This window comes from Xenopus laevis, chromosome 7L, assembly GCF_017654675.1.
Source record: "Xenopus laevis strain J_2021 chromosome 7L, Xenopus_laevis_v10.1, whole genome shotgun sequence".
NCBI classification, from domain to species: domain Eukaryota; kingdom Metazoa; phylum Chordata; class Amphibia; order Anura; family Pipidae; genus Xenopus; species Xenopus laevis.
Window position 1 is genome coordinate 114,457,193 of NC_054383.1, and position 20,594 is coordinate 114,477,786.

Genomic DNA, 20,594 nt, shown 5'->3' on the forward strand with positions numbered 1-20,594 from the left:
GTTGTGTATACATACAACACACAATCTTCACCTGGCTGTCTCACTACAGCCCCATAGTTTCCCTCTAAGCTACACCTGAATGCTCTCAAGTCCTAACTGGCATACAATTGTCTAAGGGGATTTACCCCAATCTACTCACTCCTCGTCGGGACAACAGGCTGTCCTTGATAACTAGCCTCACTATCATTTATTCCATTCTTAGTCGCTGCAGAATGGTAGCTATGGGCTGTATTCAGAACTATAGGTAAGAATACCTCTTTGCACTCCATTTTTACATTAAATATACCACATCATTTTAGCACCAGAGAACAACAGAATGGGAATGTTTATACCATACTTGTCATCTCCATCTCTCTATCTAAGAGCATGTGACATTGCTTGGTTCCATGACCAAGGAAACCCGTTTAGTGTAAAATATCCAAACCTGCACAAATAACATTCAGTATTAAATTAAATATGTGATCAGCCAAATTCAACTTCAGAAGAATACTCCAGACTTAGGTTTTCTCATAGACTTTGGATCTGGAGACTTTGCTCATCAAACTGAACTGAGCGATAAATGCTTTAGGTGCCCTTCAGATTATTTCTGTTTGTTGCATTGAAAAATGACTTACTGGTAGCCTAATGATAATGTCCATTAGCTGATTTCTGACTGAATGAAAAGGCAGTCAAACCTGGGAGTGCCAATGTAAAACTGCAGTTAGAAGAGGAAGGTTTTCTGATTCCCATACGATCAAAACAATGAGAATTTCACAAAACAATATTATGTTTGTAATAGCATTAGGAAATATCCTGCAGATGTTTTATATATCTGTAACAGGCGGATTGCATCAGTCAGGTTTATGTCAATCCCCGGCACTTGGTTCTAAAACAGCATCAGCATGGGATTCTTTTGCCCCATGTTTGCTGTGCCTATTGGCTCAACCAACAGTGGGATTAAAGGCAACCCTAGATATATCAAATCTAAGTACCCCACGTCAACACCTGCACTTGCGTGGTTCACCAGAGGGCCCTAAATTGCCAAGGGTTAATTGCTAATTAAAGAGACAGTAAGCAAATTAGGGTTATATTTGGAGGCACTGCTGAGATGTCGACCGGGAAGCTGGATATGTTTGATGAAAATATGTCTGCCTTTGAAACTAAACAAAGTGTTGCCAGTGGTGTACTGCATTGGGACTTAACCCTTAAAAAAACAATATGTGCATCCATTTTAGCACAACTGCACTTTGGAAAGAACACTTCAAGTGACAACTGATGCATTTTAACCACTGGTTCTTTACCTTGAGTTTTGCCGGTGTCCTTTCATTTGTATGAAGACCTTGGATTTTTCCCATTCCCCGTAGGGTTATTTATCTAAGCATGAGAGCAACTAATGTCATTTCATAATTGAAACTTGCAAAATATTTATACCCGTAGAAGAGATCATTTTTCACTTTTACTTCTTAAAAGCTGCCAGGTCATGTATCCGCAAACATTTTATCAGAAGTGAAGTATGAACAATTATCATGTTCTGCAACAGCAGAATATATAGGGGTGAGAAGTTATTCCAATTTGGACACCCCCCCCCCATTTTCACCCATCAGTCCTCTGGAGAAAAAAAAATATGTAACAATAACAATTGATAACTCTACAGACGCCATAGGATCTGTTCATCAAAAGGGAAAACACATGAGATGAGTGTGAACCCAACTAAGAGAAGACAGGACCTGGTTAGCGTTTTTAGACATGATTTCTACAGTATGAATAAACTTTCTGCCAATACTGATGCTTGCTGGTTTTTTGTATAGTGCTTTGAGTTAATTTTGGAAGCTATGCCGTATTGCACCAAATCCACTATTTGGAATTCGTGAAAGACCAATCCGAATATGAATCCTAGTTTGCATATGCAAATAAGGAAAAAGTGGGAAAAAATGATTTACTTCCTTGTTTTGTTACGAAAAATCACGTGATTTCCCTTCCTATCCTAATTTACATATGCAAATTAGGATTAGGATTCGGTTTGGCCAGGCACAAGGATTTGGCTGCATCCGAATCCTGTTGAAAAAGGCTGAATCCTGGCTGAATCCCAGACTAAATCCTGGATTTAGTGCATCCTTAATTGTAATGGCAGTATAATATTCAGTATTTTATATTCAGTCAATTATACTCAGTAGTCAGTAAACTTTGGTTAAACCAGGGGTCAGCAACCTTTACTATCAAAAGAGCGGCTCTGGAGCCTCATGCGGCTCTTTATAATGCTTGCTGCGTCTCAGTCTTGCGGCTTTGCCTGTCACATTGTCTATACAGCCCTCACACCTGCTGGCGGCTTCTTGAGTTTGCGACCGTGGTAAGCTAACGGTTATTTTACTGCGGTCGCACACTCAGGAAGCCCCCAGCAGGTGTGAGGGCTGTATAGATGTCCCAGGAGTGACAGGCAAGACCGAGCTGCAACAAGATGTCCCAGGAGTGACATGGTCCTTACCGCGGTCACACACTCAAGACAAGAGAGGGAAGATCAGCATGGAGCTGTCACGGTCGGCACCCAACACCAGAACAAATGCCAAGCACCCTGGTCTCGACTCGTGCTTCACCTGTAGTGTGACCGCCTTTGGCCTCGGGAGGAGCCCTCAGCTACTTGGATGCCACCAGGACTTAAAGGAACAGTAACATACAAAAAATAAAAGTGTTTTAAAGTAATGAAAATATAATGCAGTGTTGCCCTGCACTGGTAAAACTGCTGTGTTTGCTTAAGAAAAACTACTATTGTTTATATAAATAAGATGCTGTGTAGCAATGGGGGCAGCCATTCAAAGGAGAAAAGGCTCAGGTTACACTGCAGATAACAGATACGCTTTGTCTGTCTAATGGTGTTATCTGTTATCCATTAGTTATCCTGTGCCATTTAGCCGTTTTTCAATTTCCGCCATTGCTCCCCAGCAGCTTGTTTAAATAAACTATAGTAGTGTTTCTGAAGCAAACAGATCAGTTTTACCAGTGCAGGGCAATAGTACATGATATTTTCATTCCTTTCAAACAATTACATTTTTTGGTGTTACTGTTCCTTTAAAGGAGAGGTGCAAGGCTAGAGGTTCTGGATAGGCAGAGGGGCACGACTGTTAGCTGGAGGTTTTAGGCCAAAGGGAGTAGGGGGTCACAACAGGAAACAAACAGGTTCAAAACAGAATAGCAAAAGCTCAGATAGCACCAGGAACAAACTCCTATAATGGGCAATGTGACAATCCAAACTGTGCCTTTAAATACTTTTAAATTTCACTCCACTGCGCGCTGAGGTCACACGGCAGCACGCATGCGCAAATAAATCAGTAAGGAACACACCGCGCGCCCCCTAACCATTCCCCTTTTTGCGGCCCAGAGGAGCAGCGTGGCAGGCGTCCCTGCAGACCCCTCCCGCTTAACCACCAGGTACAGTTGTTACAGGAGCTTCAGAAACAGAAGTCACATTATATTATTATTATTATTATTCAGTGTTTAATTTATTTCAAAGTAGGACATACACACTGCACTTCTGTTTGTTGTATTCTGTTGTTGTAACAGTTACAATTAAAAAAAGGTTAAAACTTTTAAAAGTTTTTAAGCTTGGTTATGTTTTGTGGCTCCAGACTAGTTTTCTTTAGTGGAAGAGGGGGCAACATGGCTCTTTTGATAGTGAAGGTTGCTGACCCCTGGACTAAATGATATTGTGTATAATAAAATTGAACAAGAATTCAGTATCACTTTGGATATTGTAACAACTGAAAACATTATATTATAATTAGTAAAAATGTGATTAGCAATTAGTTACTGCATTGATCCAGTAATATTGCATACGGCTAACTGGGGCAATGGCATAGAAAAGATACGGATACTGCTGAAACCTGGTAGAATTTTCTTGTTATTTTCCTATGTATCGATTGGGCAAATACTGTCCAGTTTCTGTTTATGTTAAACATTCCCACAGGGGCCCTGACCGGAGACAGTGCAAACATACAGATAACAGCACAGTAACTGCAACTGTCATAGCACCGGCTTCTACAAACAAATTGGACGCTTAGCATGAGGGGATACCTACTGACAGGTAATGGGGATTCTACATTTTTATTTTATCTTTTAATGATATGATTTAAGCACTTAGTGCAGATCATAATCTGATTATACAAGATTTATCTAGACGTTTGACTAAGGTGACCATGCCCTACCATGTTCCTTTATATAAGTTGATCCTTAATACCCTAGTTGCCACTGAAATTAATATTGTTGTGCGATCTGTGCACAAAATAGATTATATTGCACCTATTATAGTTCTTAATGGTCTGCTTCATTTCTGATTACATAAATGAAAGCGAGCAAAGAGGTGCAACACACTTTATTAATGCATTTAGCCCATTCAACAACCTATTTTATTATGAGAAGTGTTGGTGTTGACAGCTGCTTTACTAAGGACTGCTCACGCTGCATGTATTAGGACACTAACGGGAACTCTATCAGAGATAGGTATAGCATGGTTGGATACATTAGGACATTTTTGGGAGCTTTCAAATAGTTTCCAACGGGCCAAGTGAAAAGCCAGGAGCAAGCAGCCATGTTTTTCTGCCGTCAGTGGCTGTGGGGGTAGGTCCTCCTTGCACTTGGCATTCTGCATTTAGCAGTGCTATATTCATGAGGGGTGTCCTTTCACCAACCATCTGCCTGGTTGTGCTGGTTTGAACTAGAATATATGCTTGAGAAATTGCACTGGAATTTGTTTTTGTACTTGTGCATTATACATATTCTTCTGTCATTCTGTCATTTATGAGGATATGTAAAAAAATGCACTGTTTGCCCCGGGGCAGTAACCCATAGCAACCAATCAGCAGGTAGCATTTACTGGTCACCTGTTTAAAGGAGAAGAAAAGTCCGTATTTACTTGGGGTTGCCAATAGTTAGGCACCCACAAGTTATTGTATATGTTATTGTATATACCCCGGCTGGAAAAAACAGAAAGGAATCCGATCCCTCTGTGGTGCTCGCTGGAAGAACCCCTGGACCGGTGCAGTTTTCTCCTAATAGGAGCACCGGCCCAGGGTGTCAGGTAAGTATATATATATATATAATCACTTGGGGATGCCTATCATGTAAATATACCATTCCTTAGGGGGGTTTCTTAGGGATTACTGCTCATAGCCAAACTTAGTGCAAAACAGAGTCTACAATCTACTATGCCTAGATATAGAGATATTTCATTTTTGCCCTAATCTAGTAACACAGAGCAGTCAATCAGGTCATTTACCAATCATGTTTATATTTATATGGAAAAAAAATGGCCTAGATCACAGAGACCACCGTCAGAACTGCACAGTGACTTTATGTTTGATTTATATGTAAGGGTTGGGAATACAATATCAGAAAGTATATTAGGTTAAAAGAGAAATGAAAGCAGAAGAAAAATTGAATGACAATGATGTTCTCTAAAGAGTATTAAGGCTGCTGAGCTGCGATGAAACCACAAAAGCCACTTCAAATAAACTGATTCTTGTCATGTGGTTCTTGCAGCACTGAAAGTAGGATTTCAAAAGTGGAAACAGGGAGACTTCTTGTGAAATATTTACAAACATACAGGGAGTAGTGATGGGAAATTTGGGGCATTTCAAAATTAGGCACCGTCGTCTCATTTCCAAAAAATCCATTCCATTTTTTTGGACATCAGCGAATTTGTGTCGGTTTCGCAAATTTATTCGCCGGCGGTGAATCACGGGAATTCGCCATGAATTTGCGCCTGACAAATAAATTCGCCCATTACTTACAGGGAGAGAAAGAGAGAAACATGCAGAATATTGCATTTTATGCTGAGGGCAGTGAGTTGCCTTGGCAGAGACACAGATATAGAGTAAGGTGAGCAGACTTGAGCGGTACAGATACAATGTTTTATCCTATTCCAATAACTTATAGCAGCCAATCAGGAGGTGAAATGTGCTGGTCTGCTGTATGAAGACAAGTTTCTAATTCATAGTGCCCAACCAGTGGCTCAAGAACAACATGTTGCTCACCAAGTCCTTTGATATTGCTCAAAGCAGGTACTCATATTTATATTTCTGACTTGATGGAAAGTTTTGGAGTCAAAAAGACCATAAGTACTGCCAAACAGAGCCACCTGTAGTCTGCCAGTCCACATAGGGACTACCAAATATCCATTCACAGCCATTATTGGCACCCCTAGGAAATGTTTTCCTGCTTGTGTTGCTCCCCAACTTTTTTATATTTAAATGTGGTTTATGGGTAAAAAAAAGGTCAGGGCTTCCGGTTCTAATTGTTCTAATTGTATGCTGTAGGTTACTGGACCTAGTGTAAAGTAGTGTACAAAACCCCCATTGCATTGGCAGGGGTGCACTGAAGATCTGTGCTTCTGTACTGGACACATTAGATACATTATTGAAGATACAATCAGTTGACATTATATCTTAGCTGCAGGCTGGGCATCCTTAACACTTCTGGGTTTTTCTTTTTTGTATAAAAGGTCAAGTTTGTGAAGTTTTTTTCTTCCTCAAATAAAAGCAAAAGCACAACTCAGATGGTTGCTTATTTATGAAAAAAATCGGATTGTAAAAAAACTCGATTGAATGCAATCGGAGAAAAAACTCCAATACCTCGAATTTATCAAGCTTTCGAGGGCAAACCAGCATTAAAAAATTCCAATCATGAAGGCAAAAAACATCTTCGAATGGTTAAAAGGACCACTGTCTTTGACTTCTACATGACATCTACAGATTTTAGATGAAGTATTTTTTAATTTGGGCTTTTAGCAGCTTTGGGGGCATAATAAATCTACCAACGAAAAACTCGAATTTTTCAAGAAAACACAACTCGGACCTTAATAAATTACCCCATAAGACTGTTCTGATGTGGGCTTTTCTTCCTTTCAGCATTCATCATCAGTCTTTGGATGGAGTCAAGCTGTGGAATTGATATTCAACTAGTCCCTAGCCATCCACTGATCAATAAGTCTGTCACCTTGAATGTCAGAGGAATCACTGGTACAGTACGAGCCTTCAGGTGGTATTTTGGGTCAAACCCAGATGCTAGCAACCAAATCTTACACTATAATCCAAATTCTAACCCTCCACAAACACCAGGTGATCAGTATTTCCATAGGGCTCATGGGCTCGCAAATGGCTCCTTACATATCTCAGACCTTGTTCGTACAGACCAAGGGAATTACATGGTGATGATATTGGCAAGGGATATCGAAAGAGTGACAGTTTACCTGCCTATTTATGGTGAGTAATTTTTATTTCAAAGCCTCCTGAAGGTTAAGACTTAAGATTTAAAACATAACAGAATAACTTAGAGCCAGTCCCGTTCAATTTTCTGTATGAATCCAGATGGAATAAGAATTTTAAATTGCACAGGAAGTGGTTAGCCCATACCTTGGTTGCCATATTTAATAAATATTCCACACTAAGGCCTATTGGCCTATCACTTCTAAAATGTTTTGGGACAATGCTATCTAACTGTATGTAGACAAGAAGAATGTAGCACTCCAAGGATTTTTATGACCCCAGGATTGCTAAAAACAATGGTCCCAAAAATGTGTGGCTGTCCCATCTGGGGTGGATTAGCGCATTGCCATTTACTTACCTAGAAACACCTGAAACCCAAGCTTGAAGATCAGCTAGGTCTTAGATATTCTTGGAACTGTGACTGGTACACCAATATTTTTCAACATTTGGACCAATTTCAGTAGCGAAGGAGCCCTGAACAAAGGTTGGACCTTTAAGGGGGGCACTGCTTTATGCAACACTCTCAATAGTAACTAATTTCCTAGTCTCTATCAGAGAAAAGTATTAGAACTATGGTATGACTTTGGCTAAACTGCATCTTATCAAGATTTCTTCAATAGTTAAAGAAGGGATGTGGTTTAATGGTAGCCCTCAATGCATTGTGTTAGGATAGTTATTTGTGATCTTCTCCATACTAAAGCTACATTTTTATAACATGCTGTTCCCTTGATCTAGTGTGTCATTTTAGTAACCAATCATGTTTTTAAATCCATAGAGTCTGTTACTAAACCAGTGATCAGGTGTTCCACCCCCCGGCCCAAGGTAAATGAGACTGTCTCCCTTACATGTGAAACAGCCAACTCAGAGAGTATCTTATGGAGCAAAGACAGTAACAGTCTCCATTCCAGAGTAGATTTGTCTCCAGACAACAGGACTGCAATCTTACGCAACATTATCTTATCAGATACTGGAGAGTACCAATGTGAAGCTAAAAATGCTGTCAGCAGGAGTGTGAGTGACATCTTCACACTGATAGTGAATTGTGAGTAACGCTAACAACCTATTATCAGTAATAAATGGAAAGGGTGAAATGGCTGCAAGCATGTACTGTATGTCCCATTGCCAGGCGATGCTTTGGCTCATGTTTTTTTAAATGTAATTTTGAAATCTGACATGGGGCTAGACATGTTGTTGGTTTCCCAAGTGCCGTCAGTCATGTGTAGGGTTGCCACCTTTTCTGGAAAAAAACAAAAATAATAATAACATTAGGATCAACCATAGTTTTTACCAGCCAGGCCGGTAAAATACAGGCCAGGTGGCAACCTTAGTCATGCGACGTGCTCTGAGAAACTTCAGTCACTCTTTACTGCTGCACTGCAAGTTGGAGTGATATCTGTTTACTCTTTTGAAAAGTGAATTTTAATGCAGGATTCTGCTGGATGAGCACATTAACAGATGCAGTTTGTAAAAAAAACATGTTTTCCTATGACAGAATCCCTTTAAGGTATGGAGATCCAAATTATGGGAAAAAACATATCTGGAAAACCTCATGTCCCAATAACAAGATTGTCTTGTAGTTAATAGCTGGCAAACAGCTAGCATTTTGGAATCTTCACCTTGGACATATTGATGGCATTTGGCAAATTTACACCGTGAAAAATGCACTTAATGTACTACTGGTCTCTGTAGGCTTAGCCAAATCTAAAGTGGTGAAGCCAAAAAATATATTGAACATGCCAATTCTGAAAGCAGTTACGGATTCCTGCGTGGGGCTTTGCGTCTCGCAAACTCAGTATGCAACCCCTTTACTGTGTGTTTTAATCTTCCAGATAATGAACCTATTTCAGACAACTGTGCTGCCTCTATGGCTGGAATCATCTGTGGCACCATTATAGGCATTGTACTCATCATCTGTACAACATTTCTACTGTTCAAAAGATATATCCTTCCCATGAGAGAGGCACAGCAAGGTGAGCTATAAGAACACTAACCAGCATGAGAAAAACGTTTCTGTTTTTTAAATTCCTGATTTCTCCATGAGCTTTAGGCTAAGGGCAGACGGGCAGATTCGGGGAGATTTAGTCGCCTGGCGATTTCCGAAATTGCCCGAAGTTTCCTTGTGAGGCAACTTCGGATGATTTCGGAAATCGAAGCGCCGCGAGTGCATTGCACTGGCGTTTTCTCATTCAATCAGATGGACGGCAGGAAGAAGGCAGTTCGGTGAGATTGTCGCCCCGCAGAAGAGGAGATTAGTCGCCAGGAATCTGCCTGTCTGCCCTTAGCTTTAAAAGTTTTCATGAGAGTTTCTACCCAAATTGAATCCATGAGAAAGAGAACAAAAAGTGCTTATAAGATAGTGATGAGGGCTCATTTACCAAAGCCACTCTCCATACAAAGTGCATTATTTATTTGTTTGCATAATTCCTAACTTAATAGTGTGCACAGCTATTTGCTTTCACTACACCAATGCAGGGGTAAACTCATCCACCATGATGAATTGCACACAAGTTCCAATGCACATTTTTACTGCATTGGTATCTGAATGATATTGACCGAAAGGCATGGTGTTAACAGCATTACTAATAGACAGTGGATCACTCCGTGGTGCTCACTGGTACAACCCCGGGCCGGTGCAGTTTTCTACTTATAGGAAGTAAGTCAATACAATCATTTGGGGGTGCCTAACATTTGGCATCCCCAAGTATAAGATGCCTTTCCTTCTCCTTTTAAGGGAACCTTGAATTTGCCTTCAGCACAAGGCAAGTCTTTAATACAGGGTTCCCTTAAGTCCCTGTACTTTGCACTTGTAAAACTGTAACTTTACTCATTTCATTATGACAATGTAAAATAGCCATGTTAATGTCTGAAAATATATAATATTGTCTCCCTGAGTATTTCATAATTACTATTTTTACCAACATTTAGAACAACCCACTGAGAGACAAGATTCCTACAGAATATATTACAATGTTTTTGCTACAACAATGGTAAGCAATGCAAATTCATTCACAAAACATCTTTCCGAAATGTTGCTGCCCATTATTATTGGCTCTTAAAGGAGCAGTATTCCCCCTTGTTCAACATGAGTGCAATGAAAAGGGTTTGTGTTGAACATACATTTTGCCTATGGTTTTAATCAAGCAATTTTGTTATTTCTTGAACTAAACAGGACAAACATTGGAATTTAAGCTACTCCATGTTTGTTCCTTCTGAGGTAGATCATTTCCCTGTTTTCATTTTCCCTGTTTGCCCTGTTTAGTTTAAGGGTTAGTTCACACGAGCCGCTTCAGGCGACTATGAAAAACGCATCGCCACGTGTGCATTTGCGACTTTTCATGATAGCCTATGGGAAAACATGCTGAGGCAGTTCAGGGACATTGTCGCTCAGAAGACGAGTCAATTAGTCGCCAGGCGACAAAATCTTCCCGTATCTCCTCGTGTGAACTAACCCGAAAGGTGGTGGCACACACTGCTATTCGGGGAGATTAGTCGCCCAGCAACAAATCTCCTCTTCTTCGGGCAACTAATCTCCCTGAAATGCCTTCCCGCCGGATAGAATGTGAATCGCCGGTGGGATGGCACTTGGATCGCTAAGTTTTCCGAAGCCCAAATTTGCATTACAAGGAAACCTCAGACGACTTTAGAAAGCAATCCGAGTGCCACCCCGCCAGAGATTCACATTCTAGGAAGGCATTTTGGGGAGATTAGTTGCCCGAATCTCCCTGAATAGCAGCGTGTGCCCCCACCCTAAGGGTGGTGGTAGATGGGGAGATTAGTCACCCATCGACAAATCTCCTCCACTGCGAGCGACTAATCTTCCCGTACTGCCTTTCCACCAACAAGAATACGAATCGCCGGCGGGATCACTTTGGATTTCCGAAGTCGCCCGAAGTTGCCTCGTGGGCGACTAATCTCCCTGTCTGCCACAACCCTAAGAAGTAACAAAACCATAAAAAACAAATATTTGCTGAAGTTTATATGAAATCATTATCTGATTATTTGGTACAAAAATCTTTCCAAATGTTTGTTTAAAGTTTGTTTCACAAGTAAAACCCTTGAAATGAGTGGTTTTCATTCTCACTCAGATAAAATAGGAGTACAGATTAAATCAACGTTCAAAATTAGGTCTCTCCTCTTCAAGAAAGGACTTGTTCTTTTCAGTTGTTCTTTTTACTTGACCCCACCCTTGCTTGACCCTCTAGCTTTATAAAGCTTTCTGGCCCTTGCAGCATTTCACGCTGTCGTTTGCTGGTATATAATGGCATATAGTGCAGAGAATAAGAACTATTGTAATATGAGACCATATGATGGATATTTGGCACCTTTTGAACTTTTCAAAAATGCCTTATTCTTATTATACTAATACTAATTATATCTACTGTGCAGTAAACAGTGTGTCATGGGAAAGATGTGGTTCTTCACCTCTCAATGGGTGTAGGGGTTATAAACAAAATAAAAGGAGTGGGAACACAAGCACTGTAGTCGTATGAAAATGTTCTTTATTTTTTGGCGTATGTATGTTCAGAAACCAAGCAGATCATCAGTGGAAAATTGTGCTTTATTTTTTGTAGAAAATGTAGAAAACAATGTATGCGCAAAGATGCAGTATACACTTTCACCAGCAGGGGGTCAGCAGTAACTCCGCAAGCACACACCTGAAGCTCCGCAGACTTTTATAGCTTCTATGCTGTCACCAGGTGATCAGCATCTACTCTATTTAAATATTCATTCACAGAAACTACCCACCCTTTAGGCAGTGGCTTCTGTACCATAATTGCAATATTATTTATACAAGTAAAGTTTTGGCATTGGTTATGAGTCAAATTTAGATATGAGATTTATTTTCCTGAAATCAACAAAAAATGAATAATTTTTTTTTTGGTACAAACACTACTGGTGAACACCAGTTACTTACAGAAGGCAATAACATCTGCATTATTTCTTGCCTTATAAATTGTTTGTATTTTTCAGGTTTCCTATAGGGTTGCTTACTAATAGGTTTTGTGTCACCTCTATCAATGACATGCTCAGGAAGAATAAATCACTGTGCATATACTCGCATACTACCCAGTGAAAGCTTGTTCTTCAACAGACTCCTTCTGTTGGATATGCACAGTGATTTATTTTGTCTGCCTGTGTGTGATATAAATGTTTTTACCCTTTCTCTATTGCTAGCCAGCAAACTCTTTTTCTGCCCATTTTTTTTTTCCTCTGCAGTCAAAATAAACTATGCTCTCCACATTTTATCCAGCATTTCAAAAATATTACTTCCCAAGTGTATCGTTCCCCATTCGGTATAATGTGAGCAAAACCTTAGCACTGGGAGTGTGCAGGAAACATCCACTGATCTTAATTAGCAATTGGTAAAAGCTGCAGCATAAGATTCTGAGCTCCTTTTATAGGGAGATAGAAAGCAAACTGTATATTTAAATAAATGTATGTTTTTGTTAATAGTTTTAACTTTGTTGTAGCTGAATGTGCCTTTAAAGGAGAATTCCAACCCCACAGTCATATGTCCCCACTGCCTCCCTCCCTGCCTCCCCCCTGTTAAGTGTTACCCCAGAATTGTGTCCCCTGTAGGATTACTGACCATACATGCATGCATAGTGAGGGCAGCGGAGCTCACTGGTGACATCTTCCGGCGATTTGGTAATCTTCAGGTCTTCCAGCACTTCGGCAATTTCCGTCGCATGCGCAGTTGTTGCCAACCGGAAGATTACCAAAGTGTCAACGATGGCGCCCGTGAGCTCTGCTGCGCTCACTCTGCATGTACGGTCAGTGATCCTACAGGGGACACAATTCTGGGGTAACAGTTAGAAGGGGGGAGGCAGGTAAGGGGGACTTGCCACCGTGGGGGGTTTAGTTCTCCTTTAAGAGCATGGGCTGCTGGGAAAGGCAGACTCGCATACTTAAGTGACATACAAAATGCTGTTCAGGAGAACTCCTGATCTCAGAGCTAGAGCTAGTGTAGGGTGGCTGCCTGAAAAGAGGTAGTTGTAAAGTATCCTGTTTTTTTGTTTGTTTTTTTTTTTATATGGAGCTGGAACAGTGTTTTCCACGAAAAGTTAACAAATATTTTTTCTTCTGTTTTTTTTTTTTTATATTTTTTTTATTTCTTTGATAAATAAATACATTTACCATTCAACAACTGCCGGCTCCTGATCCTTGATAAATGCAGGAAGAACTCGCATCCCAACAGGCTCCCCAGTGGGTTTCTGGGTTTCCGTTGTTTTATTCCTATACTTGAAATAATGCACAGTATTTATGGTATCTGTCAACCAAAGCCCTTCCTATTGATGACTTCAGTTGCTGCCATGCTTCCTGAAAGGCAATTTATTTCCATCTCAAATATTTTTTTCTTTTTTTTTTTAATTTCCTTAGGCTCAGCCTGCAAAAGAGGAACTCCCGTACATGGTAAATTATCTTTATTCTTTTATCCTAGTAAGCCATTTTTAAAAATAGTCCAAAACGAATCACTGGTGTAACACCCTTGTACCTGAGATAGAAAGATCCTGCTATGTAGAGGGTAAGCTCAGTGGCGGATTGACATGGTTGTATCAAAACCAGATGTACTGCCAAAACAGAGTCTTAATGTAAGTGGACAATCCACATAGGGGCTACTAAATGGCCAATCGCAGCACTTATTTGGCACCCCAAGAAGATTTTTCATGCTTGTGTTGCTCCCCAACTCCTTTTACTTCTGAATGTTGCTCACGGGTTCAAAAGGTTGAGGATCCCTGCTCTAGATGATGCACCATTCACCATACTTCAGAAGGGTAAACATGATATCAAAGATGGCCACAACAATAAAAATATTGGCGGCCATTTTGGTAAAGGGCAAATGCTCAGACAAGTTAAAAAAAGGTGGAAGCAGGCCAAAATGCAATGAATTCTTACACAGAACAAAGCAATTTGTGACTGTCCCTAGAAGCACAATATTCCTTGTTAGCACTGTTTTTTTTTGGTTTGTTTAAACACTAGGTGGCCAGAAGCACATCCACCCTCATATACAATATTTTAGGGGTCATTAGTGTGGACAGTCCTAGAATCCTAGAGTCTACAGTATGTGCTGGTGCAATGCAGTTGCTGCTGTATTTGGAGGGGAATTTCAACAGAGCCTAGTGAGTGAGCAATGAATGGGTCATTGAAGAAGTTCAATACTGGGGCTCATTTATCAACACTGGGCAAATTTGCCCATGGGCAGTTACCTATAGCAACCAATCAGTGATTAGTGTTTTAAAGCCAGCTGCAAGTAGAATAATGAATGCAGTAATCTGATTGGTTGCCATGGGTTACTGCCCATGGGCAAATTTGCCCAGTGTTGATAAATGTGCCTTATTGTAGCTACTGCCCTTTGTAGTCATTCTGTATTCCTATGGCTTCTCAGCCATGAAGCCAATTATATTCCATTGCAGAGTATTGTGGCTGAACTGCACAAGCTCTGGGTGTGTTGATTACAATAAACATGCAGTTGATATACATCCTGATATACATCCGAGTGCAGTTGAGGACAAATTGGAAAGACATGGTAATGTCTACAATGTGTAGCTGCTTCATATATTCATATATTGGAAAAAAAATAGAATTTCTTTCTTGCTCTTTATCTCAATTGTTTCCATTGCAAGAGCAGAGGATTTGACACTCTGGTAGAACATATACAGATCTTGCACACTAAAAATAAGATCACACAAATAGTGACGGCACTCTCACTTTCAGTTGGTGTGTGCTCCGGGTAGGCTAAAGTTTAAAGGAACAGTAACATGAAAAAATGAGAGTCTTTCAAAATAATGATCTAATGTTCTGTTGTTCTGCACTTGTAAAACTGGTGTGTTTGCTTCAGAAACTCTACAATAGTTTTTTTTATTTTATAAAGAAACTGCTGTGTAGCTCTGGGGGCCGCCATTCAAAGCTAAAAAAGGAGAAAAGGCACAGGATACACAGCAGATAAACTCTGTAGTATATAATGGGATTCTTCAGAACTTCTGTTATCTACTGTGTATCCTGTGCTTGAATGGCTGCCCCCATGGCTACACGGCAGCTTGTTTATATAAACTATAGTAGTCTTTCTGAAGAAAGTACACCAGTTGTACCAGTGCAGGGCAACAATACACACTTTCCGTTTTTGGTGTTACTGTTCCTTTAAGGCAGTACAGGTTCCAGCAGCGGAGACAGGGTGCTAGCAGGTCAGTGGTTTTGGGTTAACAGGTCCGGTCTGGACCTGTGCAGGAGTCTATGCAGAGGGTTAGCTTGTACAAAAAGAAGCTCCTGATGTTGGGCACTGCACAAGTGTAGGTGTTAAATGATGCCAATTTAAGGCAGTAATTGCATCTCCCTTGGGTCAGAGCCATTCCCAAGGAAAGGTCAACAATATTACCATGAAACACTACAAAGAGGAACGTTTGAGCTCTAAATGATTCTTAATAAAATATATGAATCTTTTTCAGGGACTTGAATACCCAACACAGGATACATACAGCGAGCTGAGTCATCAATAGGATACAAAATTGCCTTTGTGTGGAGAAACCCTTCCTGAGCTGCACAATTTCTTCATAGCGCAAATATTCTCAACTGTCATAAAGGTTTCACTGTCTGCTACTCACTCTACAGCTGGCCATACATGGACCAAGAAAAGCTCCGCCCCTCCAGACAGCACAGTCGTCAGCAAATCTGCCTATTAAAGGGCCCATTCTATATCTGGTCTAATTTCAGGCAGATATTGATCAGGAAGGTTTGAAAAGGTGTCATTCTTCGTGGGCCCCTATTATGATTGGATCATATCATTGGTATATTCCTGCACTCATAGTGGTACCCCCTCTGTGGGAAAACTTCACAGAAGACCCCACTGGTGTGTAGATTGCTCACAGGTTGGGCCAAAACAGAAGCATTTGGAAAGGGTTGGTAATGTCATCATCAGAAGGGTGGGGAGGACATGGCTTTTAAAAAAAACCTTTTAAAAATTAGGTTGGGAATGGTTTAGGGGTGGGTAATTACCCCAAATCCTAAATGATCAGACCCCATTGTGGGCTCCCCTGTTATGACCATTTCATATGTTAAAGACCTGTGCCTGAGAAATAATTCCACATTTTTTTTCTACTGCGTTTGTCAAGCAAAATAAACGTTACTTACACTATATAAATTGGCTAAAGAGGTGGTTCACCTTTTAGTATGTTATAGAATGGCTAATTCTAAACAAAGCTTTAATTGGTCTTGATTTTTACCTTTTTATAGTTTTTTTAATTGTTTGCCTTCTTCTGCTGACTCTTTCCAACTTTCAAATGGGAGTCACTGACCACATGTAAAAAAAACAAATGCTCTATAAGGCTACAAAGTTATTGTTTTGGCTACTCAATCGAATTTGATTTTCGAGATTTATCATAATCTGGCCCTTTGAGAATTCGAACTTGACTATTCGCCACCAAAGACCTGTTTAAGTCAATGAGAGAGGTCCAGGGATCAATTTGGAGTTGTTTAAAGCCTTCCTGACAATCGAGTTTTTATAATTCGATTTGAATTTGATTCGAGTTTTTCAGGTCGATCCTATTCACCCGAGTTTAAAAAATTAGATTTTTATAATCAATATCAATTGCTCGAATTTCGAGTTTATGGGAGTATTAAAGAAAAAAAACTTGCATGAATTTGAGATTCGACCCTTGATAAATGTGCCTCTACGTGTCCTTCAGTCTTGGAATCGACATTCATAGCAAGCAGGGAGGTGCCATTTGCATCATCCCAAAATCTTGTTTGTGCATTAGAATGGATCCTGATACACATGCCCCTGACTACACAATTTTAGACTATGAGGGGGGAGAGCGAATGTGGGGAGAGCAGTGACCTCTAGGAAGTGCAGAATGGAAAGTGAAAGTACATTTTTGCCCCACCTTTATATCTGAGGCAGGCAATATACTGTATGATGTGACAGCTGAGATTTGAAATGCCTTTAACTGGTATGGATGTTTGAATTAAAAGGATTTTTTAAAAGGATTTTTATTATACAGCTTTTTGTCTGGGTGACATGTCTCCTTTAAACTTTATTGTGTCAGTGCCATGTAATATTATAGGAGTAAAATGAATACTGTGTATTTGTTTGTGAAAGGGCATATTATTCTCTTAAATACCCCATCTTAAATATTTCTATTTCATTGTTATGCATTCTAGTGCCGCTTTCAATAAAGTATACACATATTTAAGCTGTTGTGGTGTTACCTTTGTTTGCGGAGCTTTCTTATCTCTCACTGCTAATGAGGTGGAGCAATGATTTGGGGAACAATTGAGAAACTGAGAAGTAATTGAGAAATACATTTCCTAAATGCGTTTTGAAACTTAACAAATGGCCAAAGTATTCCGTTATTAGCAAAACACCTTCATTTAGGTATTTATGTGTAGTAAGGGCTACGGAACCTTGTCAGTGACAGCCCCACTAGTGATGCATTTATCATGTGGTACAGGTATGGGATCCGTTATCCGGAAACCCGTTATCCAGAAGGTTACGGAAAGGCCATCTCCCATAGACTCCATTGTAATCAAATAATCCAAATTTTTAAAGTGATTTCCTTTTTCTCTGTAATAATAAAACAGTACCTTGTACTTGATCCAAACTAAGATACAGTAGCGTTCGCTGAGGGGGCGGGCCCTGGTGCGTGACGCGCAGCCGGGCCCTGCCCCCCTCCGTACCGCCACATTTTCAGCGGCGAGCGGACTGCCGGGGGGCCCTGAGGGTGCGCACCCCCTGCTACAACGGTAGTTCCACCACTGCTAAGATAAAATTAATCCTTATTGGAAGCAAAACCATTTTATTGGGTTTAATGTTTACATGATTTTCTAGTAGACTTAAGGTATGAAATTCCAAACTACAGAAAGACCCATTATCCAGAAAACCACAGGTCCCGAGCATTCTGGATAATAGTTTCCATACCTGTATATAAATAGGGTGGGTCATATTCCTGCATTTGAAGACTCCGTACACATAGAAATCTGCTCGTTTGGTGATTTCTCCAAACGAGCGGATCTCTCCCCGATATGCCCACATTGAGGTGGTCGATATCGGGCTGATCCGATCATGGGCCCTAGGGCCCAACGATCGGATCACAATGTAGCCAATTCAGGCCGACTTTTAGCCAGATATCCATTGTGAAAGCCAGTCTGAGTGCCCTACACACTGTCCAATAAGCTGACAGCTTGGTTTGTTGGCAGCAGGGCAGCCATCAGGGGGGGGACAGGGGGGAAAGTTGTAGGGGGCCCAGAGGGTAAGGGGGGCCATACCACACTTACTTGATTAGCTGCTGATTTTGGGAAGGCATGGACGTTTAAGGGCCCCCGGACACCAATTTTCTTATAATGTGGGGGGGCCCTGGCCACCAATTTTTTTTTCTCATGTGGGAACATGTGGGAACCATAGCCACCAATATTTTTTTTGTTTTTTTACTGTGTGGTGGCTTTTGCTAGGGTTAGGTAGAATTAGAATACACTGAACATTGTAATCCCTCTAGAAATGCCTTTTCTAATAAAAGTTACAGGGATAGTAGACCCCCCTTGTTAAAGGTGAGTGTAATGAATGGCTTGTGCTGAACATACTTTTTCCTATTATTTTAATCACCAAAAAGTTTTTTCTTGGACCACTTCCTTTACTATTTGTTGTGACTGTTTTGTTTGCAGGATTGCCACCTGGCCAGTCTTTTACCTGCATGGGCAGTGCAAATTATGCGTGATGAAAATGTTAATTGGTCAGAGACTTTTTGCCGAAACCCGACCACTTTATTGGTATTCTGCGGTATCTGACCTGATGCAGGACTCTAGTGGTCGGTCATTTCCCAGTTACAAATAGCACTAGTGGCCTGTCTAGGACAATTCCATCAGCTCTTTCTTATTTTCACTATGTCTATATAAATTATACATCCTTTGGCATTGTCTCTATCTTATAATTGTACTGTTTTGCTGTTAAAAAAACAGTTATTGCAGTAAGAAACCTCTCTGTAATTTGGATCCTTTAATGCCAAGTGGCGCCTACAAGGTATTGGCAGTTGCTGGGAGTAGTTCAGGTACCTATGGGTCTAGGGCACACTACAAGTAATAAATACTGTTCAAGAAATAAGCACACAACTAAAGGCCACTCAGGGTGGGCTACACTATATATATTCCAAGTTGCTACAATTGTACCAGGAAGGATTGAACACGAGGCCATCCAGTTTATAGTGGGGGATACAGAGAGACAAGTAGATGCATAGTAACCCAAAAAGTGTTTTCACTAAGTGACTATTCTTTCCTCCACTGAACCAGTGGTTTCCCAGTTAGTGCCCTTGCTTGAAACTGACGTAACCACCCATATAATTGGCAGGTGTACTGTATTTGCAGGAAGCTTTAAAGGAGACATACAGTATAGGACAAATGAAAAAATAAACCCTAATTTTGTAGGCAATTATGAGTAATATATGGTGTTGCTTTTACATGGTGCTAAAATTAATATTATCTTTAAAAATAGCACCTTTATTGGAGCTCCCTATAGATGTTCTCTGGTCCCTGTTTCAAATGAGGGGTGGGCGTGTCCTAATGGTCTCTGCCAGAAGCACAGAAGGAGGGGGACAGCCAATCACAGCCCTACAATCACACAAGCACAGACAGGCTTCTGTTCCCTTATTTTAGGGTTTTTTGCAGAAATATTCAATAAATCAGCCTGAAACACTATTTTTTTAAGCACAATTCTTCTATATCTAAATAAGTATAATGCACTGGTACATTCTTGTTTTTTTACACAAAATGTCTCCTTTAAAGGGCATGTAAAGGCAAAAAAATAAAATTCCATTTTTACTTTCTTTAATGAATAAGAAACCTATCTCCAATATACTTTGATTAAAAAATGTGTACCGTTTTTTTTTTATAAGAAACCTGACTGTATGCAGTGAAATTCTCACTGCTGTGGAAAGGAATAGTCAGATGGTTCCTAACTGATCTGCAGGGAAACAATCATACGTATGAACAGCAGGGGGAGCCCCCACCTTACTTCCCAGCCATGCAGAACTCAAGCAGCTTTGTTTGTTTACCTGTAGAGCAGTCGGCAACAGTGTAGAGATTTGTGTTGGTTTTTATTTTTGCCTTTACATTCCCTTTACTGATTCCAACTCCAGCTGCAGGGACAAAGATCATGGAGCCTGATTTAAACAGACACACTGGGATTCTATCTGTAGGATTTTTTTGCTGCAGCCACTGGTTCTGCAGAGTTGGAGAATGTATGTGTTAAACAATACAAAAACGATAAAATCCACATTAGATTACATGACAACACAGGACCCAGTGCAGTCTGTATATTCTGATTATTAATCAGTCTTGCTGTATCGGCTTCTGGCAGATATTATTTGACTTGTGCTTTTT

General features: G+C 40.4%; 1 protein-coding gene across 1 annotated transcript; it reads left to right on the top strand.

Moving 5' to 3' along the window:
* The first annotated feature begins 3,838 nt into the window (after window positions 1-3,838).
* Window positions 3,839-16,364, top strand: ceacam19ly.L (carcinoembryonic antigen-related cell adhesion molecule 19 like gene Y L homeolog). Its single transcript, XM_018226708.2, has 7 exons — window positions 3,839-4,054; window positions 6,876-7,229; window positions 8,008-8,274; window positions 9,062-9,202; window positions 10,158-10,219; window positions 13,614-13,646; window positions 15,677-16,364. The coding sequence occupies exons 1-7, from the start codon at window positions 4,033-4,035 to the stop codon at window positions 15,725-15,727; spliced, it is 930 nt and encodes a 309-aa protein (XP_018082197.1). The 5' UTR covers window positions 3,839-4,032; the 3' UTR covers window positions 15,728-16,364.
* The last annotated feature ends 4,230 nt before the right edge of the window (window positions 16,365-20,594 follow it).